Below are 26529 nucleotides of genomic sequence, written 5' to 3' on the forward strand. Positions count from 1 at the left end.
ATTTACGCGCGACCCTTATTTTTGGTGCTGAGTCTGTAGGCCTCTCCTGTGAACTATGCCTAAAGTTGTGTCCCGGTCGGTTGTCTGCTCCGACACCCGGGACCGGGAGGAATACGACGACGGCGAGAAGCCCCTCCACGTCTACTACTGTTTGTGCGGCCAGATGGTCCTGGTGCTGGGTGAGTAGTCGGGAACTGGGGAAAGTCTGCAAGCAGCGAAACTTTGGGTTCTCGAGTGCGAATTTTCTCTGGCTGAGATCTGGAAGCCACGTCTCTTTGAAGATTGGTGGTCTTACTTTCTGCATCAAAATCCTCCTTCCACATCCCCGCCACACTCCAGGGCAGTTTTTCTGTTTTCTATTTAACCTTGTAACTCTGTATCCAGACCTCCCTCCAAACTAAATTCATCCTTCAGAAAAAGATATACTGTATCTTCTCTTCCTCCCACTCGGCCTCTAGATGCAGTAATATCTCTTATCTTAAACGAAACAAAACTCTTCCATGGTCCTACATTCTCCTCCAGTTATAACCCCATTTCTTTGCTTTTTTATAGCAAAACTTCTAAAAAGGGTTGTGGTATTAGCTGTTTTGGCGTCCTCACTTCCCATTCCCTCTTAATCTCATTCAGACAGGCTTTCCTTCCCACCTCACCATCTACACCACATTTGTCAAGGTTAATAACATATTGCCAGTTCCAGTGGTCAATCAATGTTCATTTTAGCCCCCAGCTCAGTGGCCTTTGACAGAGATGAGCACTCCATCCTTCTTGAAACACTTTCATTTGCTTCCAAGACTCCACACTCTGCTGATTTTATTCTTATCTCGATTTTGCCCTTTCTCAGTGTCTGATTCCTTTTTCTGTCTCAGACTTTTAGGCATTACAAGGCCCTAGGTCTCGGTCCTCTCACCTGTTCTCAGTCTGTACTCACTCCCTAAGTGATCTCAACCATTCCCAAACTTTAAATACCATCTATGTGCTGATGACTCCCCTTTCTTAATCTGCACTTCTCCTTAAACTCCAACTGCCTGTTCTATGTGTCTACTTGGATGTCTAATGGGCCTCACAAAGAGATCATGTTTAAATTGACTTCATGATCCCCTACTCCCTACTCTCACTGTTCCCCTCAGTCTTCCCTATTGTAGTCAGTGGTACCACTATTCACCCAGTATCTCAGAATCATTCTTGAATTCTCTTTCTTATACCTTACATCCATCTAGTCCGTCAACAAATGCTGCAGGTGCTTCCTTGAAAATCTATCCAGAATCTGACTACCTCTTACCACCTCCATTTCTACCACTCAAGTCCAAGACACCATCATCCCTCACCTGAATTGCCACAATAGTCTCTTGATCTCCACGCTTTGTCCCCAGTGGTCTGTTTTGCACACAACAGCCAGAGTCCTGTTTCAAAGTGGTGTTTTCCTATAACACCGAAAATAAAACGAAAGTCCATTCCAAGACCATGTGATCAGACACACAGCTACCTCTCAGACATTGTCTCCTAACACCCTTCCCCTTTCTCACTGCACTGCAGCCACAGTGGTCTTCTTGATTTTTCTCCATCATGTCAAAATGTTCTTGCTTCCAGGGCCTTTGGATTGGTATTTCCTCTGCCTCGACCACTCTTCCCTCAATGCTTCCTTACTTCATTCAGGTCTCTTGCTGAAATGTCACTTCTTTAGACAACTCTTCCCTCGCTACCGTATGTAAGATAGCACCCTTGTCACTCTTTGTCTTCCTACCCTGCCTGATTTTTCTTTGTAGCACGTATCACTATCTGAGATCACTGTTCCTCCTATTATCCTGCCTAAATTTTTTATTAGTACTTATCATTATCCAAGATCACATTATATAATTATTATTTTAAAGTTTTCTACTTCCTCTGCCAGACTGTAAACTTCATCAGGTCAGGGACTTTGTCTGCTTTATTCTTGCTGAATCCCCAGCACAATGCTCGAACTGTGTCTGGTATATACTGGACCCTTGCATATTTATTGAATAAATGAATTCTCTTTTGATTACCTAGACTTAGGTCTGAATTCTTGTTCTGTTTCTTATTAAATGTGTGGAAGATCGCCTACCTATTCTAAGCCTCAATTCCCTCATCTTTAAACTAGGAATACTGAATGTCTACTCTAACAGGTCGATATGAAGAGTAATGAGCTAAAGTGCAAATTGCCTGGTATTCTCTAACTCCCTTCTCCACCTCCTCCACTAATCTCAAATCACTCTGATCACTTGAGTTCTCCGTGATCCTTTAGTTACTTAATTTGCATTATATCAATTTTCCATCTGCTTTATAACTGTACCTAATTTATTTCCTGTGTGTTTTCATTGTTTTCTGATTAGAACTCCTCTAACTGGGATGGAGCATTTGCATACTGTATATAGCATACCACCTACCTCTCTCTCCTTTTCTAAGCACTTATCAACTTTTCCCAATGCCTTCCTCATAGGTATTGGAGGATGCTTGATTGTCTCTTCTGCTTCTAATGCACTGTAACACAAATCAAGTGTACCATGACATCTGAATCACAGAAATACAGAAAAGTTGAATTGCAGTGGTAGGAAGGACTTCTGAGATAATATAATCTATTCATCCTTCAAATAAAGAAACAGACTTCAAAATGAGGAAGTGATTTGCTAAAGATCATCAGGGTAGGAACAGAGCTGGGACTAAAAGTCAGATCTCCTGACACCAAGTCATTTTTAGTTGGAAAATTCAATAATAGGCATCAATAAGCATAGTAATTATAGTAAAAATTACAGTGCTGGGGGCCCCACTGAAAACTTCTGATTGCCTCCGGGTATTTTTCAGTGACTCTAGTGACCAAATCTTTCTCCATTCCTTCAGACTGTCAGTTGGAGAAATTACCCATGAGGCCCCGGGATCGGTCCAGGGTGATTGATGCTGCCAAACACGCCCACAAGTTTTGTAACACAGAAGATGAGGAGACTATGTATCTTCGCAGGTAATATGTCGATGTTCTCTGTCTAGGATTTACTTCTTGTGTTGGAGTCTAGTTCTGAGGACTATAAATACCCCATCTAGTGTTGAACAGGTCATCCATTTGGGCCCAGTGCTTTGATGTTTGTGGTAGGTCTCTAACTTCTGTTAATGCAGCAGTATCTTTATTGTTTTGTTGAAATGGTGCTGAGATGTAATTCTGTTGCCATTTGAGAGCTGTAATTTGGTTTTTTGCAAGTAGAATGAGTTCATTCAACCTGTAATCTCTTAGGGCACACTATTAATATATGCAGGCACAGAGCTAGGGACTGGATCTGTGAGGATGAATAAAGTACCATTCTTACCATCAAAGAGCTAATGGCTCAGCCAGGGAAGAGGCTACCTATCGTGATATGATAAAATACTGGTGTTGTGAACAAAAGGTCTATGGGAAAACAGATAGCAGTGACTCATCGTACCTGAAAGGTGGTCAGGAGAGATAGAAATAGATGGTGGCATTTGTGATTGGCCTTGAACTACGATTTCACAAAGTAGATGAGGAGAAGGAGGAGCATTCCAGGTGAAGAGAATAAGGAAGCATTAAAAGCATCAAATATGGTGTGCTTGGGAAAATTGAATGGTCCTTTGTGACTAGAGCCCAGGTCACTCTACCAGGAGGGGTTCATGCCTCCTGGGGTGAGGACAGAGTAAAATGCTGAAGTAGACAGATAAAGTCCAACCTTATCTATAGACAATAGCCATCTCCTTTTTTTAAAGCAGAGGAGTGACATGGTTAGATCTCTTTTGGATTTGGGGGTTGTTGGTATATTAGGGGAATTCAAACCTGGGAAGGGATAAAATTACATAGAAAGAATGTGGAGCAAGAAGAAGAGAAGACTGAAGATACAATACTGGGAAACATTGACATTTAAAAAGCAGACAAAATAATTGGAACCGAACAAGGAGAACCTGGGATGTGGAAAGCAGGAGAGGACAGAGTTTCAAGAAGTGTGTGCGGGTAGAGTGGTCATCAACAGGTGCCAAATGCCACAGAGAGGTCAATCCTGGGGAATTAAAAAGTCCATTCATTCAGCAAATATTTCATTTATTGGTTTCCTACCATGTGCCAGGTACTGTTCTAGAAACCTGGGATATCTTAGTATATTAGTTTGCTAAACTGGGTGCCTTAAAACAACAAAAATTAATTTTCTCACAGTTCTGGAGGCTAGAAGTCTGAAATTAAGGTGTCAGTAGGGCCATCCTCTCTCTGAAGGTTCTAGGGGAGGATCCTTCCTTGACCCTTCCTAGCTTCTGCTGTTTGCCGGCGGTCCTTGGCATTTCTTGGCTTGTAGATGCACCACACTCATCTCTGTTTGCATCATCTTACGGCCTTCTCCCTGTGTCTCTGTCCCTGTGTTTCTTTCCTTCTTCTTATAAGGACACCAGTCACATTGGATTAAGGACATGACCTCACCGTAACTAGTTATACCTGCAATGACCCTCTTTTCAAATAAGGTCACATTCTGAGGTTCCTAGAAGGACATGACTTTTTAAGGGGCCCCATCCAACCCAGTACAACTAGTAAACAAGGAAAGAACCCTGCTCTGGTGGAACTTATATTCTAGTGTTGAACCAGAAAAAGCTATAGGCTGACATCTAGCTATCTTTATTTAAGAAATCAAACTGTTATCAGCCCACACTAATGAAAAGAGGTAGAAACCACTGTTAGGTGACATTCAATAGCAAATCAGGCATCAAGCACCATTGTGGCAACTGGGTTTCTAGAATTAAGCAGTTGAAGAGAAAATTGGTTACGTACAAGATACAACCAAGGGTGCCGATTATATTAAAACTTATGAAATTCACAAAGGAAGTCCCTCCAGGAGACATTGGGGAAACATTCATCTCTATGGTATATAGAAAGGTTTATAAATAACATACCCTATCTAAAGCTAATCCATCCTTTGTGCTTTCTCCTTCCATTAATCTTTATTTAGGTTTCTGATTTTGAAAATTATTGACTATCTTTAGAATTGGTAAAATATTTATTACATATTATAATATAATTATATATATATATTTTTTCCTTCTTCTCTTCCCACATTTTCCAGTTTCTTTTTGTTTTTTGTTTTTTTTAATTTATTGGGGTGACAATTGTTAGTAAAATTACATTGATTTCAGGTGTACAATTCTGTATCACATCATCTATAAATTACATTAAGCGAATATATATTATTCAGTTAATACAGAAAGTAATCTAACAACACAGCTAGGCCACAGACTCCTATGGCACTATAAGGCAGATGCCCTTAACTGGGTGGCCCTAGGCTGAAGTAGAAGCCCTGTAATCCAATCAGCCTGATCCTAGACGTGAACCAGCTTCAGGCCTAGCCTTAGTGCCGGGTACTCCCCAAGCCAGTGGCCTCTGGCTAAGTGACAGTTGGGCCACAGAGTTCTTAAAGTTTACCAACAAGGCATGGTAAACTTCCCCGTTGGTTGACATAGTTCCTGCTCTAATCATGAACAGTCTTCCCAAGGGCCCACTCTAGTGTGCTCCCCTGCTGGCCACTTTGGAATTTCGGTCTACTCTTACCCTTCCTCTTCTGGAGCCAGCTGAGTGTGGGAGCACCAGTTATTAAAAATACATCAGTGTGCCCAACACAGGCCCTGGAGCCCATCACTTTTCCACCTCCAAGTCTTTCCATTCTAAAGTACCTCTCCTTTGACACTGTTGTTCCCCAGCTCCATCTTTCCCTCATCCACCACTCCCCAAATTGCAAATCTAGTGGGTGCTTTTCTGTCCATATCTTTTTGACCATGCCTCTTTTGATGCTGTCTCCTTCCTTGATTTCTGTGAAGCTGCTCTTGTGATTCTCCTTCTACTTCTTTGGCTTGCTCAGTCCTCTGGATTCTTCTGCCTGCCCTTAAATGTTGGTATTCTCCAGGGCTCTTGATTTTTATGACTAACTCCAAACTCATCATTTCTCTAATGTGGAAAATGCCACAGATTGGTTCACTCAGCACCACTCCCAACACTTTTCTCTTATGTCTGCATTTATACTATGTCTATAAAGTTATGGTACATATTCTAGCCCCCTACCAAAAAAAACCAAAATATGCTAAGATTCTGAATGTGACTTAGCTTTTGCCAAGTAAAAGGGATGGAAGTAGAAGTCGTTGGGTGGGGCTTCCAAGGAAAGCCCTTTTTACTTATTTCTTCCTGCTTTTTTGAAAACAGACTTGATAGTCTGTTTTCAAGACTATCAAGAAGGAAAGGCTGGGCCTGCCCAGTAGCTCAGGTAGTTGGAATGCCGTGCTCCTAACGACCAAAGGTCGCCGGTTCGATTCCCACATGGGCCAGTGAGCTGCTCCCTCTACAGCTAAGATTGTGGACAACAGCTCTCCCTGGAGCTGGGCTGCCATTGGCGTGGACTGTGAGTGGCCAGCAGCCAGCATGAGGTGAGCCGCTGACTGCCTACTGCAGACTGCCGACTGCCTGGGAGGGGGGGAGCAGCGTAAGGCTTATAATACCTGGGGGCCAGGGATCTGTCACTGAGTCACTGAGAAACAACGGCTTGAACCGGACTGCGGCGGTGGGGGGGGAAGGGGGAAAACTAAAAAAGAAAGGAAAGGCCACAAAAATTGCAGAGCTTTTGCCATGCTTTCTTTGGGTCTCAACCATGGCCAGGAACCACCTTCCTCTAGACTTCTTTCACATGGAAACAAAGTCTTATGTTGAAGCCACTGTAGTCAGGTCTCTGTAACTATCAGCCAAACACAGTTTCTTCTTTTTCCTCCTCATATAATGACTCCACCATTAATGCAGTGGCCCAAGGTAGAAATTTGAGAGCCAGTCCTCTCTTTGTCTCACACATCCCCACTCACACAATCCCCTGCATAATCCAGGGGATATGCTCCCCATGTACTGTCAGTTCTCCCTTCTAATCTCTTGTGGCTGCCTCCTCACATTCACCCTGCTACACTGCCATCATTGCCGGTACCCAGTAACACTTGCTTGGGCTGTTGAAGTGGCCTTTTACCTGGTCTTTTTCCCTCTAGTTTTACTTTCCTCCAGTCTGTTGTCTACTGTCTGAATAATCTGAAATGCACATTTTGTCAATCTCCTGCTTCAAATCTTTCAGTGATTCTTCATGACCTACAGCACTGCCTTTCAAACACTTTTAGACAATGAATCCTTGCTTCAAATGAAATTCTTACCCAGAAATATAAGTAAGCAGGAAGCTGCTCTGAATGGGGAAGAGTTGAGCCCAACCCATTAAGGACTCCTTCCCTTCCCCTGTCCAATTTCATTTAGGGGTCATTGTGGAGCACAATTTAAAAAATCCTGGTTAGCAGGATAAAATCTAAGCCTGAAGACTCTCTATATGATCTGAACTTGGCATACCTGTTCATTCTCATCTCTTGGGATGCCCTGGATTTTTTTTTTTAATTTATTGGGGTGACAATTGTTAGTAAAACTACATAGATTTCAGGTGTACAATTCTGTATCACATCATCTATAAATCCCATTGTATGTTCACCACCCGGAGTCAGTTCTCCTTCCATCACCATATATTTCATCCCCCTTACCCTCATCTCCTACCCCACACCCCCCTTACCCTCTGGTAACCACTAAACAATTGTCTGTGTCTATGAGTTCTTCTTTCTCATTTGTTTGTCTTGTTCTTTTGTTGTTTTTGGTTTATATACCACATATCAGTGAAATCATATGGTTCTCTGCTTTTTCTGTCTGACTTATTTCGCTTAGCATTACAATTTCAAGATCCATCCATGTTGTCACAAATGGTCCTATTTCATCTTTTCTTACTGCCAAATAGTACTCCGTTGTGTATATATACCACAACTTCTTTATCCATTCATCTATCGAAGGACATTTTGGTTGTTTCCATGTCTTGGCTACCGTAAACAAAGCTGCAGTGAACATTGGAGCACACGTGTCTTAATGTATAAATGTTTTCAGATTTTTGAGTAGATACCCAGGAGAGGGATTGCTGGGTCATATGGTAATTCTATTCGTAATTTTTTGAGGAACCTCCACACTGCCTTCCATAGCGGCTGCACCAGTCTGCATTCCCACCAACAGTGTATGAGGGTTCCTTTTTCTCCACAGCCTCTCCAACACTTGTGACTATTTGTCTTGTTGATGATAGCCATTCTGACTGGGGTGAGGTGATATCTCATTGTGGTTTTTATTTGCATTTCTCTGATGATTTGTGATGTTGAGCATTTTTTCATATGTCTATTTGCCATTTGTATGTCCTCTTTGGAGAAATGTCTCTTCAGGTCCTCTGCCCATTTTTCAATTGGGTTGTTTGTTTTTTTGTTGCTGAGTTTCATGAGTTCCTTGTATAGTTTAGATATTAGCCCCTTATCGGAGGCAGTGTTTGCAAAAATCTTCTCCCATTCAGTTGGTTGCCTCTTTATTTTGTCGACGGTTTCTTTCGCTGTGCAGAAGCTTTTAAGTTTCATATAGTCCCATTCGTTTATTTCAACTTTTACTTCCATTGCCTTTGGAGTCAAATTCATAAAATGCTCTTTGAACCCAAGGTCCATAAGTTTAGTACCTGTGTTTTCTTCTACGCACTTTATTGTGTCAGGTCTTATGCTTAAGTCTTTGATCCATTTTGAATTAATTTTGGTACATGGTGACAGATAGCAATCCAGTTTCATTCTTTTGCACGTGGCTATCCAGTTCTCCCAGCACCATTTATTGAAGAGGCTGTCTTTCCTCCATTGTATGTTTTTAGCTTCTTTGTCAAAAATTATCAGTCCATATTTATGTGGTTTTATTTCTGGGTTCTCAATTCTATTCCATTGGTCTATGTGTCTGTTTTTCTGCCAATACCATGCTGTTTTGATGATTGTAGCCCTGTAGTACAAGCTAAAGTCAGGGAGTGTGATACCTCCAGTATTGTTTTTTCTTAAGATTGCTTTGGCTGTTCGGGGTCTTTTGCGGTTCCAAACAAATCTGATGATTTTTTGTTCTATTTCTTTAAAAAATGCCATTGGGATTTTGATGGGGTTGCATTCAATCTGTCTATTGCTTTGGGTAATATGGCCATTTTAACTGTGTTGATTCTTCCAATCCATAAGCACGGAATGTCTTTCCATTTCTTTGTGTCTTCTTCAATTTCTTTCAAAAATGTCTGATAGTTTTCAGCATATAGGTCCTTCGCATCCTTGGTTAAGTTTATTCCTAGGTATTTTATTCTTTTTTGCTGCAATTGCAAAAGGAATTTTTTTTTTGGTATTTCTTTTTCTGAGATTTCATTGTTAGTATATAAGAATGCAGTGGACTTTTGTATGTTGATTTTGTAGCCAGCAACTTTACGGTATTCGTTGATTGTTTCTGATATCTGTTTGGTGGAGTCTTTAGGGTTTTCTATATATAGCATCATGTCATCTGCAAAGAGTGACAATTTAACTTCTTAATTCCCAATGTGGATGCCTTTTATTTCTTTATCTTGCCTGGTTGCTCTGGCAAGGACTTCCAACACTATGTTGAAAAGCAGAGGTGATAGGGGACAGCCCTGTCGTGTTCCTGAACGTAGAGCAAAGGGCTTCAGTTTTTCACCATTAATTATGAGATTAGCTGAGGGTTTGTCATATATGGCCTTTATTATGTTAAGGTATTTTCCTTCTATACCTATTTTATTAAGTGTTTTAATCATAAATGGATGTTGTATCATGTCAAATGCTTTTTCTGCATCAATTGATACAATCATATGATTTTTGTCCTTTATTTTGTTTATGTGATGTATCACATTGATGGATTTGCGGATGTTGAACCATCCTTGTACCCCGGGGATGAACCCCACTTGGTCGTGATGAATAATCTTATTAATGCATTGTTGTATTCGATTTGCTAGAATTTTGTTTAGGATTTTTGCATCTGTATTCATCAGAGATATTGGTCTGTAGTTTTCTTTTTTTGTGTTGTCCTTACCGGGTTTTGGTATCAGGGTAATGTTGGCCTCATAAAATGAGTAAGGGAGTATTGTCTCTTCTTCAATTTTTTGGAAGAGTTTGAGCAGGATTGGTATTAGACCCTCTTTGAAGGTTTGGTAGAATTCATTAGTGAAGCCATCTGGTCCTGGACTTTTGCTTTTGGAAAGGTTTTGGATGACTGATTCAATTTCGTTACTGGTGATCGGTCTATTTAGATTTTCCAGTTCTTCATGGTTCAGCCTTGGAAGGCTATATGTTTCTAGGAACTTGTCCATTTCTTCTAGGTTATTGAATTTGGTGGCATATAGTCCTTCATAGTATTCTTGGATGATCCTTTGTATTTCTGTGGTGTCCGTGACAACTTCCCCTTTTTCATTTCTGATTTTGTTAGTTAGTGTCTTCTCTCTTTTTATCTTAGTGAGTCTAGCCAAGGGTTTGTCAATTTTGTTAATCTTTTCAAATTTGTCACCTTAATTTTTTCTGTTGTCTTTTTGTTCTCTATTTTGTTTAGTTCTGCTCTGATTTTTATTATTTCCTTTCTTCTGCTGACCTTGGGTTTCCCTTGTTCTTTTTCTAGTACTTTAAGGTGTAACGGTAGGTTATTTATTTGGGATTTTTCTTGTTTCTTGAGCTAGGCCTGTAATGATATAAATTTTCCTCTTAAAACTGCTTTCGCTGCGTTCCAAAAATTTTGGTAGGATGTATTTTCATTGTCATTTGTTTCTATGTATCTTTTGATCTCTCCTCTAATTTCTTCTTTGACCCAGTCGTTCTTTATAAGTATGTTGTTTAATCTCCATGTATTTGTTTTTTTTCCTGCTTTCTTCTTGCAGTTGATATCCAATTTCAAAGCCTTGTGATCAGAGAATATGCTTGGTATGATTTCAGTCTTCTTAAATTTGCTGAGGCTGATTATATGTCCTAATATATGGTCTATCCTTGAGAACGTTCCATGTACAGTAGAAAAGAGTGTATTGTCTGATGTTTTAGGATGAAGTGTTCTATAGAAGTCAATTATGTCCATTTTATCTAATGTGTCATTTAGGGCTGCTATTTCGTTGCTTATTTTCTGTTTGGATGATCTATCCATAGCTGTCAGTGATGTATTTAAGTCCTCTAGTATAATTGTGTTTTGGTCGATTTCTCCCTTTAGTTCCGTTAGTAGTTGCTTGGTATATTTCGGTGCTCCCTGATTGGGTGCATAAATATTGGTGACTGTTATGCCTTCTTGTTGTATAGTCCCCTTTACCATTATGACATGTCCATCTTTGTCTCTTGTTATCTTTTTCACCCTGAAGTCTGTTTCATCTGATATCATTATGGCTACACCTGATTTTCTCTGGGTACCATTTGATTGGAATGTCATTTTCCACCCTTTCACTTTGAGTCTATGCTTGTCCTTGTAGCTGTGATGTGTCTCTTGGAGACAGCATATGGTTGGGTTTCGTTTTTTGATCCAATCTGCTACTCTGTGACTTTTTATTGGTGAGTTCAGTCCATTTACATTTAGGGTGACTATTGATATGTGAGGATTTCCTGTCATTCTATATTTAGTTTTATGGTAAGGCTGTGTCTCCATTATTTCTTTGCCTTTTTGTTGTTGTCTATTATTTCTGTGTGGTGGTATTTTATGATGTTTCCCTCTGTTTCTTCTTTTATTACAGTATATATTTCAGTTCTGGATTTTTTTTTGAGTGGTTACCCTTAAGTTTATGTAAAAGAAAGTTTGATATTTAGAGTATTCCATTTTCTTCAGCACGCTTACTTTCTCCATTCCCATATTCCGGTTCAGGCCTTTACTCTCCCCCTTTTTACGTTTTGGTTGCCACAGATTGTCCCTGTTGATGGTGGTCGAATAGCCTCCTTTAGTATTTCTTATAGTGCAGGTCGTGTATTAGAAAATTCCCTCAGCTTCTGTATGTCTGAAAAGGTCCTTATTTCTCCTTTATATGTAAAGGATATCTTTGCTGGATACATTATTCTTGGCTCATAATTTCTCTCTTTCAATAGTTTCAATATTTGGTTCCAGTCCCTCCTGGCTTGTAGAGTTTCTGCTGAAAAATCTCCTGATAATCTAATGGGCTTTCCTTTGTAAGTTACCGTCTTCTTTTCCCTGGCTGCCTTGAGGATTCTTTCTTTGTCGTTGATTTGAGACAGCTTCAATACAATGTGCCTTGGAGAAGGCCTGTTGGGATTGAGGTAATTAGGTGTTCTATTTGCTTCTTGGATTCGAGGATCCAGTTCTGTCCACAAGTTTGGGAAGTTCTCATCCACAATTTGTTTGACTATATTCTCTGTTCCCTTCTCTCTTTCTTCTCCTTCTGGTATGCCCATTATTCTTATATTGCTCTTTCTGATGGAGTCAGAAAGTTCTTGTAGAGTTGTTTCATTTCTTTTAAGTCTCAAGTCTCTTTCTTCTCCATCTGTGTGATTTCCTAGTTTCTATCTTCGATGTCACTGATTCTTTCCTCCATCTGGTCAACTCTACTACCTAAGCTGGTTATTTCATTCTCAATTTCTTCTATTGAGTTCTTAATCTCCAGAAATTCTTTTTGGTTCTTTTCTAAAATTTCAATCTCTTTCGTAAAATGCTCATGTTGTTATTTGATTGTGTTTCTGAGTTCATTAAAGTACCTTTCTGTGTTTTCTTTCATCTCGTTGAGTTTTTTTCAGACCTGCAATCTTGAATTCTCTGTCATTTAAGTCACATATTTCCATATCTTTAAGTTCCTTTTCTGGAGACTTTTCCCTTTCTTTTTGAGCTGTCTTGTTGCCTTGGTTATTCATAGCAATTACTGATTTATTATTTCTCTTCCTAGACATCTACAGGAGTGGCTTCTGCAACAGGTTGATAGGAAGAGGTCTTTCTTTTGTTTTCCAGCACTTGTTGATAGAATGTTTTATTTTGTCTCCAACTGCAGCCTTTTTTTTTTTTCTCTCTCACACGGTAGTGCTATGTTTTCTCTGCACTATTCTAGCTTCTCACACAATGGGGGGGTTCTCTGGGAGACAGGGTTCTCCTCTGTTAATAGTTCGCCTGGGTCACAGGGTGCAGTATCCGTGTGGGTATGCGGAGAGCTTTTGAAGTTCCAAAGCCCTTCCTGCACCAGATTCAGAGCCCGTATGTTTCAGCAGTTCGGTTTACTCCTGCAGGGATTCGCCCAGATAGGTGGGGCCCGGGGCGGGGTGAGTTGTGAGAGGTGGCCCAGAGCAGTGTCTGTGACCATCACCACAGCTGGTCCTGCTTCCGCAGCTCCCTCCCCTTTGCCGGAGCTAGTTGGGCTGCGAATCTCTGTCTGTGGTCCACAGTTCTCAGAATAACAAATATTCTGTTCTTTTGATCTGACACTGCTACTGTTCCGCTTCTAGCACCGGGCATGTGGGGGTGGGGCGAGCTCTGGGAGGGTAGGGAGGGGGTGGCTAGTCTCAGTGCCTAAGGTTTCCTTTCGCTGCTCGTCAGTGAGGGCTTAAACCACCGTTTTCATCCTTCTTCCCTCAGTCTTTTCTATGAGGTTTCTGCCATGAGTGTTTGGTTCAGCTGTGTTATATGCTGCCCCCTGAGCCCTGTGGGCCATAGGCGGAGCCCTAGCAGTCTGAGTTCTTCCCTCTCCCGCAGCTGTGGTAGTTCCGGGATGTAGCGAGCTCGGGAGCACTGCGCTAGGTCTGCGTCCTGTGCCCCCGCGGCTTTGTCTCTGCACTTCTCCCTTCCCTCCTCCCAGGCTCACGTGATTCGCCCACCTCTAGGTGAATTCAGTAGTGTGCCTCTTCGTCTTGCCTATCTGCTGTGCAGGGAGTCCTTTGTGGAGTTATTGTTGTTCGATTAGTTGTAAATCCAGGGGAGCTTTACAGAGGCTCACCTCACGCTGCCATTTTCATCTCAATCAGATTTTTTTTTTTAAAAACAACCAATAGACATTTATCATCTCATAGTTTCTGTGGTCAGGAATTCAAGAACAGCTGAGCCGGATGGGTCAGGTCTCTCATGAGGCTGTGGTTAAGAGCTTGACCATGGGTGCAGTCATCTGAAATCTTGATTGGGCTGGGGCTTCCACTTCCATGTTGGCTCACTTGCATGGCTGGCAGCGGAGTGCTAACTGTTGTGGAGACGCCTCAATGCCTCACCAGAGGGATCTTCCATAGGATTGCTAGAGTGTCCTTGTGACATGGCAGCTGGCTTTCCACAGCGTGAGTAATCCAAGAGAGAGCAAGGCAGAAGCCACAATGTCTTATGTCCAAGACTCAAAAGCCACACACTATCAGTTCTGCAGTGTCCTGTTGGTGTCACAGGTCAGCCGTATTCATTGTGGGAGCGGACTGTACAAGGATGTCAATAGCAGGGAGAAAGGATCATGGGGGACCGTCTTAGAGGCCATCTGTCACAACCAGGGAGAATGTTTTGTTTTGGGCGTTCCCTATCACATATATTCCTAGAGGTTAAGGGTAGGAAAGACAACCAAGGTCAATTAGTCTATGTCTAGCTCATATTTATCACTTTTTTGTAATCATACCACTTAAAAGCCTTGTCTCATTTACATTAGAGGCTGAATGTCTCAAAAAAAAATGAACTTTTTGAGAGTAAGAACCCTGCCTTCTACTTCTGAAACCCTTAGGACATGTTGCCTGATTCTTAGCACATAGTTAGGAATAGATCAATTTTTATAAACTTGAAAAAATCCCATTTGTCATAGGTATTTGAAAATTAATTCATTGGGAAATATACAGCCCCCCCCCTTATTTGATATTCCTGTGCTTTGAAATCCCCAGCTTATGAAATTGGCTGACTTCAGGATTCTAGAAGCATGGTAAACCTTTCCCTTCAAGCTGAGGCTGAATTTAAAATCCCTGCAGGAACCAGATGGGGTACACATAACAGAAAATACTGTGAGTGCCCTAGTCCAGTGATGTTAGCAAATGGGACCTCATTTGACATAATACTTGTAAGCAGAGAGGCAGAGTGTTAAAGATGGTGGAAAGCACAGACTTTGGCATTAAACCCCAAGCAGCGCCACTGTATTTCCTCTCATTCTGTGTGTTGACTTTACTTTTTTGGTGGTATTCTTAGAAGCACAAAATTTTGAACTTTAATCAAGTTCCATTTATATATTGTTTCTTTAATTGCTTGTGCATTATTCAGATTTTCTTTTCCAGTGAGTTTTGGTAGTTTTTGTCATTCTGTCGTTCTAGGAATTTGTCCCTTTCATCTCGGTTATCTAATTTTTGGCATATAGTTATTTATAATGTAATCTTAAGAATCTTTTTTATATCTGTAAGATCTGTTAGTACTCCTTTGATTTTTTAAGTGCTAGTAACAGACTATTTGTAATTCTCTGAATATGTTGTTCTGTTTTGCCTTTGCACATAGTATTTCCTCTGCCGGAAATACCATTTTCTATCAGGACTGTCAGCTTGAACATCACTTCCTCATGAAGACTTCCATGATTGCCTCAGACAGATTGGTGGCTCTAACCTCTGTGTTCCCATTACACTGCATACATTCCTCCATTTTAGAACTTACCTCCATGAATATAATTTTCCTCACTAAACTGAATTCTTGAAATAATTCATTCAACCAACATTTATTGCATGTCTATTTTGTTTCCAGTACTTTGTTCAGCTCTGGGAATAGAGTGGCAAGACAGACAGGCATGATCTCCACTGTTTTCTGATCTCATAGACCTCACAATCTAGTGGGATGACAGAAAAATCAAGTAATTATGATTATGGAAGGTCATATGAATGAAACAGAGGGCTCATACAGAGAATCACATGAGAACCTCTTACTTAGAAAAGGTGGTCAGGGAAGGCTTCCATGACTAGGGGATATTTGAACTGAGACCAAAAAAGATGAGAACAGTACAGCTTTGACAAAGTGGTAAGAAGAGCATTCCAGGCAGAGAGAAGAGTGTGCCTGAAAGGTCACAGGTGGGAAAGCACTTCTTGGTTCAAAGAGCAAAAGAAAGACCGGTGTGGGTAGTCATTGTGAGAGAGGGACGGAATGTATGAGGTGAGGTAGGGGCCTAATTATGGGCTCAGTTGCTGCCTGATAGACCATGGTAAGGAGTTTGGATTTTATTCTAGGGGCCTTCAGAAGCCACTCTTGACTCTATTTAGAGAATGATTTGGAGTGAGACTGTAGTGGAAGCAGATTCTAGAATAAGAGGTTGGATTTTTATTATAGACATAAATTTAAAGTGGGAAAGGCCTAAGTCTCTCTCTCTCTCTCTCTCTCTCTCTCTCTCTCTCTCTCACACACACACACACACTGCTGATTTGATGACACAAAAATCTAAAATTTCCACGTGGGGGAAAAGTCAAAGACAAATATCAAACTGGGGAAAAATATTTGCAATGCCCTTTAACATTTGCAAGTCTCTTTAATATACAATAAAAAGACAACTCAATAGACAAAGGGTAGGAACTGACAGTTCACACACACACAAAAAGAAAATACAAATGCCTATTAAATATATGAAAAGATGCCTAACTTCACTCTTAAAAATAAGAAATACAAATTACGAGATCATATTTTTCACGTGCCAGATTGGCAGTAGTGCATTTTAATAACATTATGTAGGGAAACAGGAATTCTCACATTGGTGGTGTAGGAGTGTAATTGATTCAACTTCTCTAGAGAGTAATTTGGCAGTGTCTATCAGAATTTAAAGTGGATACATTTCTAGGAATTTATCCAACAAGTAAAAGACATTTTGGTTCATCCATACAAAGGAATACAATACAGACCTTGTAAAGAATGAGGCAACTCTTTATCAATGATGGGAAAGGATCATATATGTATTTTTTAAGCAAGATATATTTTTAAGTGAACAAAGAGGTAGAGAACAGTATAAGGTATGCTACACTTATCTAAAAAGGAAAAGAAAAAATAGACGTTTTCTATATATATCAATAAGGATTCTTTGCTCATATCATCGACCACCTCTGGGAGGAACAGAAGAAACAGTATTTGCCTCTGGGGAGGAGAACTGGGTGGGTGGAGGATGAGTGGGGAGCATATTTACTTCTCATTTTATGCTCTGTATATCATGTACACATACTGCCTATTAAAAAATTGAAACAAACAAGGGGAGGGGAAGTGAGGAGACCAGTCAGGAAACTGTGACAATAGTCCAGGGAAGAGACACTGGTGGCAGGAAGGTGGAGAAAAGTAGACAAGTTCAAGATATTTTTTTGGAGATAAAAGCCACAGGATTTGCTAATGAAGTTGACCTGTGAAATGAAAACTTTTGAAAGGCCCTTTTAGCATTTGAAGAAATGCAATAGTGTGGTTAGTAGGTTAAGAGATTTGTTCATATCTTCTTTACCTTCCTTTTTCTGTGCAGGTCTGAAGGCATTGAACGCCAGTACAGGAAGAAATGTGCAAAGTAAGTATTAACAGTGTGGGTTTCTCTGAGCATAAGCAAGTAGAGGCCATAATGTGTTAGGAACAGAATTATTTGGATAAAATTCTCTGTTGTATCTTTATCCTTATAACTTCAACTACACAAATACCAATATACTCCTTGAAAAGACTAGTCAAAGTTACATCTCTGACCAGCTTGCCACAAATATGTTTTTTTTTTTCCAACACAGTATAATTTTAAAAATTGAAATGTAAGTCGTACATGATGAAATTTCCCCTTCTTAAGTGTACAATTTGATGAGTTTTTACAAAAGCATACAGTCAGGTAACAGCGCCACTACCATGATGTAGAACATTCCTAGTATCCCATGTGCTTCTGTTACAATGGTTTTGCCTTTTCTAAGATTTTCTGTAAATTCTACAGTATGTGTTCTACTACATACAATATGTATCTTTTATGTCTGGTTTCTTTCACTTAGCATAATGCTTTTGGGATTCATCCAAGTTGTTATGTATATCAGTAATTTGTTCCTCTTTATAGTTCAGTAGTATTCCATTGCACCACAGTTTGTTTCACAGTTCACTCGTTGAAGGGCATTTGAGTTATTAATGGTTTTGGCTATTACAAATAAAGCTGCTATGAACATTCTAGTATAAATCTTGGTGGGAAGATGTGTTTTCTCTTGGAGTGGGATTGCTGGGTCATATGGTAAATGTAACATAGTGTAATTTAGTCCAGGCCCATTTATAAAGCCTATTATAGGACCACAGACCCCAGAACTTTAATGCCATATATATATATATATATATATATATATATATATGGCATTAAATAAAATATAAATATATATATTTATATTTAATGCTCTCTCTCTCTCTCTCTCTCTCTATATATATATATATATATATATATATATATATATATATATATGTATATTTCCAGGTTTAGGTTAATAGAATGTTAAACTATAGTAAGGTTAATCTTGTTGAAGTAACTACAGTTACATCTTTGCTCTCAGAAGACTCAGACTAGGAGAATTAAAGCAGGGAAATGGCTAAGAAGGAATTTTAGTTCACAACCATACTGGATTCATTAAATTACTTTTTTCAGACCTCATGGGACTCCTTCATTTAGCTGAAAAAGTAAAATAAAAATGACCAGCCAAAGAAAGTGGGCAATTACTACAGGAATTCGTGTGCCGACCACTGCAGTGGAGCCTTTACTCTCCCTCTTGACACTGATAAAACAAAACTAGACAAAACCTGCAAGTAGTTACCCAGACACCTGGAAAGAATGGCAGCAGTTTTAACTGGAAAGTAATCAGTAGCAGGAGCCAGCGTTTACCAAATTTATCTGATGATAAGAATCACTTGCATGCTGAAGAAAATGACAGATTCCCAGGCCGCACCCCGTAGATTTGCTGAATCAGGATCTCCTAGGGGAGGGGCCTGGGCATCTGATCAGCATTTTAACAAGCACCCTCAGTGATACTTATCAAGTAGTTTTGGGAAACACTGGGAAGAGCTCATCATTAGTTCATCACACACACACATACACACACACACACACACACATACACACACACACAATTCCTGGAGTCTGAGCACACTTTGCGAATCACTGTTTTGGGGATCTGGATTCTGAGGCCTCCCAGAGATTCACTCTGCTGCTTGCAGGTGTGGACTGCCACTCTTCTACCAGTCCCAGCCGAAGAATGCTCCAGTGACCTTCATTGTGGATGGAGCAGTAGTCAAGTTTGGCCAGGGATTTGGGAAAACGAATATATATACTCAGAAGCAAGAGCCTCCTAAAAAGGTAATTATCATTGAAGGAGACAGAGTGGTTAACATAGCTACAGGTTTAGCTAAATTTTAAGATTATAGTATATGAGAAACTGCCCTTTACGGGAATGTAACATAATGTTACATCCCCGTAAAGGGCAATTATAGAGATGTAACATGTTATATAGATGAAACATCTATTATGTGTTCTTTTTTTCTTTCCCTATGAGTAAAGTTAGAAATTGTGTGGTTTTTATTTGCATTTATTTTCTTCCAAATTTCTTCTTTTTCCAGTGTAAACAATTAAAAATGGAATGAATCAGGCTAATTTTTAAATATACTTTAAAGATCTTTGATGGCAAAAATTAGAAAAATATTATGCAAATAAAAACATTGGCACTTTTAGATAGGCCAGCCTGTCCCAGAGAGATGGGTGTCCCACCCCAATAATTACCTCCCAGCACCCAGGCACATGTGCGTGTATTCTCTCTCTCTCCCTCCCCCCACCTCCTTTCCTCCCTACACACACACACACACACACACACACACACACACACTCTCACATCCATGGCTCACAGAGCCCCTTACAGTGATCTAGACTGATTCCTCTTCTGTGACTTTAGGTGATGATGACCAAACGGACTAAAGACATGGGCAAGTTCAGCTCTGTCACTGTGTCTACTATTGATGAAGAGGAAGAGGAGATTGAGGCTGTAAGTGCTTCTGCTCTCAAGGGAATTGGACTGGGGGTGGTGAAAAGAAAGGGGCTCTAGAACTAGAGCATCCAGTAGCAGAATAATTAGAGACTACTTGTAGACCTTGCTCTGTTAGTAAAAAACTATGAGACTGGCTAGTTCTGTGTCCCTGGATCCCAGTGCCATCTGGAAAATGAAAACCAGGGAGTTGGATTAGACGAGTGATTTTTTTTTTTTTTTTGAGATGCCTCGGGGCACAAATCCCTCATCCTTCTTAAGTTTAAATACTGTTGGGCTCATTGATTTCAGGTCCTTTCCAGTCCAGCTCTGATGAATTATGAGTCTGCCCTTAGCAGTAGCAGCAGTTACCTTTATTAAACTTCAGTATAATGATGTTACAGAGAAAGACGTTATTTTTCATTTTAAAAATGGTTTCGGTTGAAACCTGAACTCTCCTGGATTATTGAAAACCTGAAGAATTGAAAGGGAACAGACTCCTGCTATTTCAGTAATAATTTCATAACTTGAGTGGTATAAATGGCAAATTAAGGTCTCTTTTGTTACTCATTGGTGGGACTGCTGGTTGAAGGATGCTTATTTTTTCCCTCAGAGAGAAGTGGCTGACTCGTATGCACAGAATGCCAAAGTGATTGAAAAACAGCTGGAGCGCAAGGGCATGAGCAAAAGACGGCTGCAGGAGCTGGTGAGTGGCATGGGATGGCAATGTGCTGGGCTTGACTGTTTGAATCTCTTGGTCTGAAACACCCTCCAGCAGTCAGGGATATCTTTTAGGAAGTCTACTGGGAGTTAGTGGTGTAGTTGGCTGCCAGGTGTCTAACCCTGGGCTATGACTGTCAAGATACCCTGCTCTGGAGTAGTGACCACAGGATCCAGGCCATAACTGATAATACTTGTTATCTAGCCCCAACCAGAATAATATTTCAGTCTGCTACTTGTGGCCCAAGGTCAGGAGTTAAAGATCAGGGTTCATGGATGCTCTCCCAGGATATGATGGCATATGATAGTGTTACCACCACCGGTTTCTGCATTATTCATGGGTTCATCATAGAGCATGGACATCTATTTATGATGGTGTCTACATTTTTGTTTTGTTTTTTTAAAGATTTTTTTTTAATTGGGGAAGGGGAACAGGACTTTTTATTGGGGAACAGTGTGTACTTCCAGGCCTTTTTTCCAAGTCAAGTTGTCCTTTCAATCTTAGTTGTGGAGGGTGCCTTTTGATGAGAGGCACCAATGTAGTGATATCTGATTTTAAAGAAATATCATAAGTAAATTATTGTCAAGAAAACAAAAATCTAGGGCCGGTCCGTTGGCTCAGGCGGTTAGAGCTCCATGCTCCTAACTCCGAAGGCTGCCGGTTCCTGTTATGCCATGATATGCCATGATATTGATTCCCTCAGCCCTTCAGGGGCCCTGGGGTTGCAGGATTCCTACACTTGATTGCTTTGTGTATTTATGCCATTTTACCATACAGACGTTATCATTTTCTACATGTGCGATAACATCAGAAAGTTTGAAAAGCAGTTGCTAGAGATTCATAATGAGTTTAGAACTAGTATTCTAGTTTGTATACTAAATGAGCATGGAGAGATTGTGTTTGGGCAGTTAGAATAAGGAAAGGATATAAGAATTTCATAGCATGTATCAGAACATATATTGCTCTTCCTCCACAGGCTGAACTGGAAGCCAAGAAAGCGAAAATGAAGGGGACCTTGATTGACAACCAGTTCAAATGATCAGGACCTTTCTTTGAACCCACACTGGAGGCAAGCATTTAGACCAGGAGGCAAAAGAACTTTTTCTTGATTGTGTGGATTGGTTCCTACCTTTATTTCTGAGCAGAAGGCTTTATGTTGCTTCCTACATTCAGTGAGGTCTTTGAGTCCATCTGACTTGCTTTCTAGAGATGGGTCTTTCTGTTTATGGGTCTTCTATACTATTTTTTGTCCCTTTGACGTAAACTTCTTCAGATGTGTAGAAACTATGAATAGATCAATCAGTGCTTGAGTGTCTGTAGTTTTTAAAGTAGCTATTCTTATTCCTTCTTCAGAGTTAATACAATACATAAAGATTTTTGAAAAAATATTATGATATATCATAGAAAAAAGTGGTATGAATTATATTTAAAATCACAGCAAGTCAGTTGCTTTTAAGTGACTCTGTTTCTCTTCTTAGACTGGCAGGTATCGGCTATGGTTCGAATCTCTCTACTGTCAGAGAAAATCCATAAAAAGGCAGAATCTGCATAAAGCTTCCTTTACTTCAAATATGAAAGCCATAGGTGAGCCATCTCTTATCAGACTTTGAACTTAAAGAAGAAAAGCCAGATTGGAGTGAGGGGGTAGAATAGCTGAGATCTGAATGAAAATGGAGTCTCAATAAGAAACACAAGGGAGCTACTATCCTGTTGAGCAGCTAATAGTACTATTCCCATGTGTGAGTACATGTGAGGGAGACAGAGGGTAAGAAATGATGCTGAAATTTGTAAAGTATCTGTGATATCAATATGTAGTATTTGTATCCATGTTTAATCTGTTCACCTGTATTACAAGGTATTGGGGCAGGAAGAATGTTTTAACCTCCTTGTAGTACCTATAGCGGGTTGCACTTAGTAAGTGCCCAAGATGTATATGTGAGATGCTGTTGGAAAATACTAGGGCATTTTTCTTTGCTTTTTTTTCTGATTTTTTTTTTATTTGGAAGGAAATGTAGGTTGGAGTGGGAGTTGATATGAGCTAGCAACAACTGGGAGAAAGAGGGGTGGAGGTCCTGGGAAAGCCCAGGGTGGTAACATCCATCTTCCCAGTTATTCGCCTACATCCAGTGAAGTCTTTGCAACTGAGCCTTCCTTTCCACTTCATTTCCTGTTAGGCATCATGTAGACAACTAACCATAACCTCCACACAATTCTTTGATCTCAACTCCAAACAATGACCTTCATCTTCATACCACTTTAGCCACAAGCTGCGATGACTACAGCCTGGATGTCACCAACACCACCTCTGAAATCCGATGTTCTATTCTCTGCCCACAACCTTCTATCATTGCTACTCTCACATTCTCACTTCCACTAAACCTGTTTTATTTTGTTTTTAGATTTGAAGGGTATTATTTTATTAGTAGTAATAATAAAAAACAGTAGTAATAATGATAAAAATACTAGCTACTTTTTATTGGTACTCACTATGTGTCAGGTGCCATGGAAAAGCACTTTATAGGTATTACGGTATTACCTTAATCTAAACAAGACAATAATCCCATGAGAGAGGTTTAACTATAGTAGCTCCCCCTCATCCCTGGGGAATACATTCTAAGACCCCCAGTGGATGCCTGAGCCCTACATATGCTATGTTTTTTCCTGTACATCCATGTACATTATTGGCTTCTCTTTGGCATGTCTTAATTCCCAGTATCACTACTCTTGCACTTTGGGGCCATTATTAAGTAAAATAAGGGGTACTTGAATGCAAGCACTGCCATACCTTTACAGTTGATGTGATAACTGAGATGGCTACTAAGTGACTAATGGAACACCAACAAAACGAAAAGGCAACCTACTGAATGGGAGAAGATATTCACCAATGATACATCCAATCAGGGGTTAATATCCAAAATATATAAAGAACTCATACAACTTAACAACAAAAAAACAAACAACCCAATTGAAAAATGGGCAGACGACCTGAATAGACATTTCTCTAAAGAGGACATACAAATGGCAATAGACATATGAAAAAATGCTCAACATCACTAATCATCAGGGAAATGCAAACTAAAACCACAATGAGATATCACCTCACACCTGTCAGAATGGCCATCATCAATAAATCAACAAATAAGTGTTGGCAAGGATGTAGAGAAAAGGGAACCCTTGTGCATTGTGGGTGGGATTGCAAATTGATGCAGCTCCAATGGAAAACAGTATGGAAGTTCCTTAAAAAATTAAGACTAGAGCTACCTTATAACCCAGCTATTCCACTTCTGGCTATTTATCCAAAGAAATCCAAAACACTAATTTGAAAAGATATATGCACCCCTACATTCATTGCAGCACTATTTACAATAGCCAATATATGGAAGCACCCCAAGTGCCCATCAATAGATGATTGGATAAAGAAAAGGTGGTACATATATAACAATGGAATATTACTTGGCCATAAAAAAGACTGAAATCTTACCATTTGTGACCACATGGATGGACCTAGAGAGTGTTATGCTAAGTGACATAAATCAGACTGAGAAAGGAAATACCGTATGATCTCACTTATATGTGGAATCTAGAGAACAAAATAAACAAACAAACAAAACAGAAACAGATTCATTGATACAGAGAACAAACTGCTGGTTGCCATATGGGAGGGGGTTTGGGGGACGGGCGCAAATGATAAAAAATTAAGCAATACAAATTGGTAGTCATAAAATTGTCACAGGGATATAAAGTACAGCATGAGGAATATAGGCGATGATATTGTAATAATCATGTATGGTGCCAGGTGGGTACTAGATTTATCAGGGGGATCACTTCATATATGAATGGACAGAGGGCTGGTTCATGTCCAGGTGCAAGATTTCATGATACTACTCAGAATGGCATGTAATTTAAAACTTATTAATTATTTCTGGAATTTTCCATTTAATATTTTCAGACCATGGTTGACCACGGGTAACTGAAACTGTGGAAAGCAAATCCACAATTAAGGGGGGACTACTGTACTGTCATTCTTATTACAAATGTGTACTCTGAGGCTCCAAATGTTTTAAGTTTCCCAAGATCCCATAGCCAATGAGTGATAAAGCCACAAATATGACTATACAACTATGTTGAACTACTTACTACTCCTGTGGAATTTTTAAAAAATATTGAGAACAGATCGCAATTTCATTTTGAGAAGCTAAGTAAAGTGCGATGTAAAGACAATTGTATAGAGGACTTCCTGTAGCAAATGTGTGGCTACCATTCTACATATTTTCTGAAATATTTGTCCTTAGATACTAATCCTAAACTATTTCAGCATCTGGTTCAAATTATGCATTTTACTTCATCTTTAAAACTGCAAATTGTTGCTCTTCCTGCTGCCATCTTGGTTCCATGTTTACTGCACAAAATGCCCAGTGAAGCCACAGAAACTGTTCTAGCAAGTTTCTGGAAACTCTACAGAGCAAGAGTTGACACAGCACCAGGCTGAGACAGGGTCTGGAACAGAATCTGACAGTGATGAAACAGTACCAGAGCTCAAGGAACAAGATTCCACACAGGCAACCACCCAACATACCCAGCCAGCAGCAGCAGCTGAAATCGATGAAGAATCAGTCATTCAAGCAAAACAGAGCCAGAGTGAAAAGAAAGCATGGAAGGCTATGTTCAAACTGGATCATCAACAGGTTACAGGGGTTACTAGGGTCACTACCCAGAAATCTAAGTATATCCTCTTTGTCATCACAAAACCAGATGTCTACAACAGCTCAGCTTCAGATACCTACACAGTTTTGGGGGAAGGCAAGATTGAGGATTTATCTCAACAAGCACAGCTAGCAGCTGCTGAGAAATTCAAAGTTCAAGGTGAAGCTGTTTCAGACATTCAAGAGAACACACAGACTCCATCTGTACAAGAGGAGAGCAAAGTGGAAGAGGCTGATGAAACAGGTGTGGAAGTTAAGGACATAGAATTGCTCATGTTACAAATGTGTCCAGGACAAAGTCAGTCCGAGCCCTGAATAACAACAGTAATGATATTGTAATGCTATTATGGAATTAACTATGTAACCATCTAAAACCGAGGACCTTTTTTTCATATTTCAAAAAAGTAACTGGAGCTTGCATTGAAATGTGTACTGTTTCTATCAATAAAATCATGACTTCCTCTGGGATGAAAAAAAAGACCGCAAATTGCTACATCATTAGCACGAAACAAGCATCTTCATTATGTTTAATTCTTTCCCATTGAAATAGCTCTTAACATAATATGGCATAGTTGCTCTATTCTCTTTATTTACTTGTCTTTTAGCAGTGATTACAGTGTTTTAATGTTAGTATAAAGAGCCATATTGAAATTTCAGAAACTTATTCTATATTTTTATTTTTTAAATTATCAACTGTGATAAAATAGGAAAATGTTGTAAAATGTTTCCACTGTAATAACTGGTGACATTTGGAAGTAAAATTTTATTGTTTGAGACAAATTGAAAAGCTTTTTAAAAACTAGCTTGTGTTGACCATTTTACTATCCTTACCACTGTGGACCACCTCCTTTTCTTTCTTTTTTTTTTTTAATTAAAGTTTATTGGGGTGACAATTGTTAGTAAAGTTTTCTTAAGGAAAAATGTTCCTTTTTTTTATTTCTCTGATGTTTTATTCTGCTTCTTCACCTGACTACTCCTCTTTTTCACTCAAATTTTAAAAAGCACAGCCCATCACACCTGAGCGTTTAATATTTTATATTCCTCTAGGAAAACAAAATGCATTGCTTGTGGTGAATTCAACCTGTTTTTATTTTATATTTTAGATATACATATATATTTTATATATATTATATTTTATATATATTATATATATATATTCTAACTGATGTGAGGTGATATCTCATTATGGTTTTAATTTGCATTTCCCTGATGATTAGTGATGTTGAGCATCTTTTCATATGTCTGTTGGCCATCTGTATGTCCTCTTTGGAGAAATGTCTATTCAGGTCCTCTGCCCATTTTTTAATTGAGTTGTTTGTTTTTTTGTTGTGAAGTTCTATGAGTTCTTTATATATT

At 39.6% G+C, this 26529-nt stretch overlaps 1 protein-coding gene and 1 pseudogene across 2 annotated transcripts; both read left to right on the forward strand.

The window, feature by feature from the left end:
• STEEP1 (STING1 ER exit protein 1) lies at window positions 1–23391 on the forward strand. Of its 2 annotated transcripts, none has more exons than XR_004424141.1 (8): window positions 1–179; window positions 2854–2971; window positions 17256–17297; window positions 18953–19091; window positions 19681–19770; window positions 20363–20455; window positions 21447–22054; window positions 22645–23391. XR_004424141.1 is itself a non-coding variant. In XM_033116514.1 (8 exons), exons 1-7 carry the CDS (start codon window positions 56–58, stop codon window positions 21507–21509), a joined length of 669 nt encoding a protein of 222 aa, XP_032972405.1. In that variant the 5' UTR covers window positions 15–55; the 3' UTR covers window positions 21510–21539; window positions 21949–23391. The 2 variants fall into 2 exon arrangements, 1 of the variants encoding a protein (XP_032972405.1); XM_033116514.1 differs by having other exon boundaries at window positions 15–179; window positions 21447–21539; window positions 21949–23391.
• Window positions 23392–24181: 790 nt separating this feature from the next.
• On the forward strand, window positions 24182–26141 carry LOC117027805 (nascent polypeptide-associated complex subunit alpha-like; annotated as a pseudogene).
• The last annotated feature ends 388 nt before the right edge of the window (window positions 26142–26529 follow it).

Source organism: Rhinolophus ferrumequinum, chromosome X (genome assembly GCF_004115265.2).
Source record: "Rhinolophus ferrumequinum isolate MPI-CBG mRhiFer1 chromosome X, mRhiFer1_v1.p, whole genome shotgun sequence".
NCBI lineage: Eukaryota > Metazoa > Chordata > Mammalia > Chiroptera > Rhinolophidae > Rhinolophus > Rhinolophus ferrumequinum.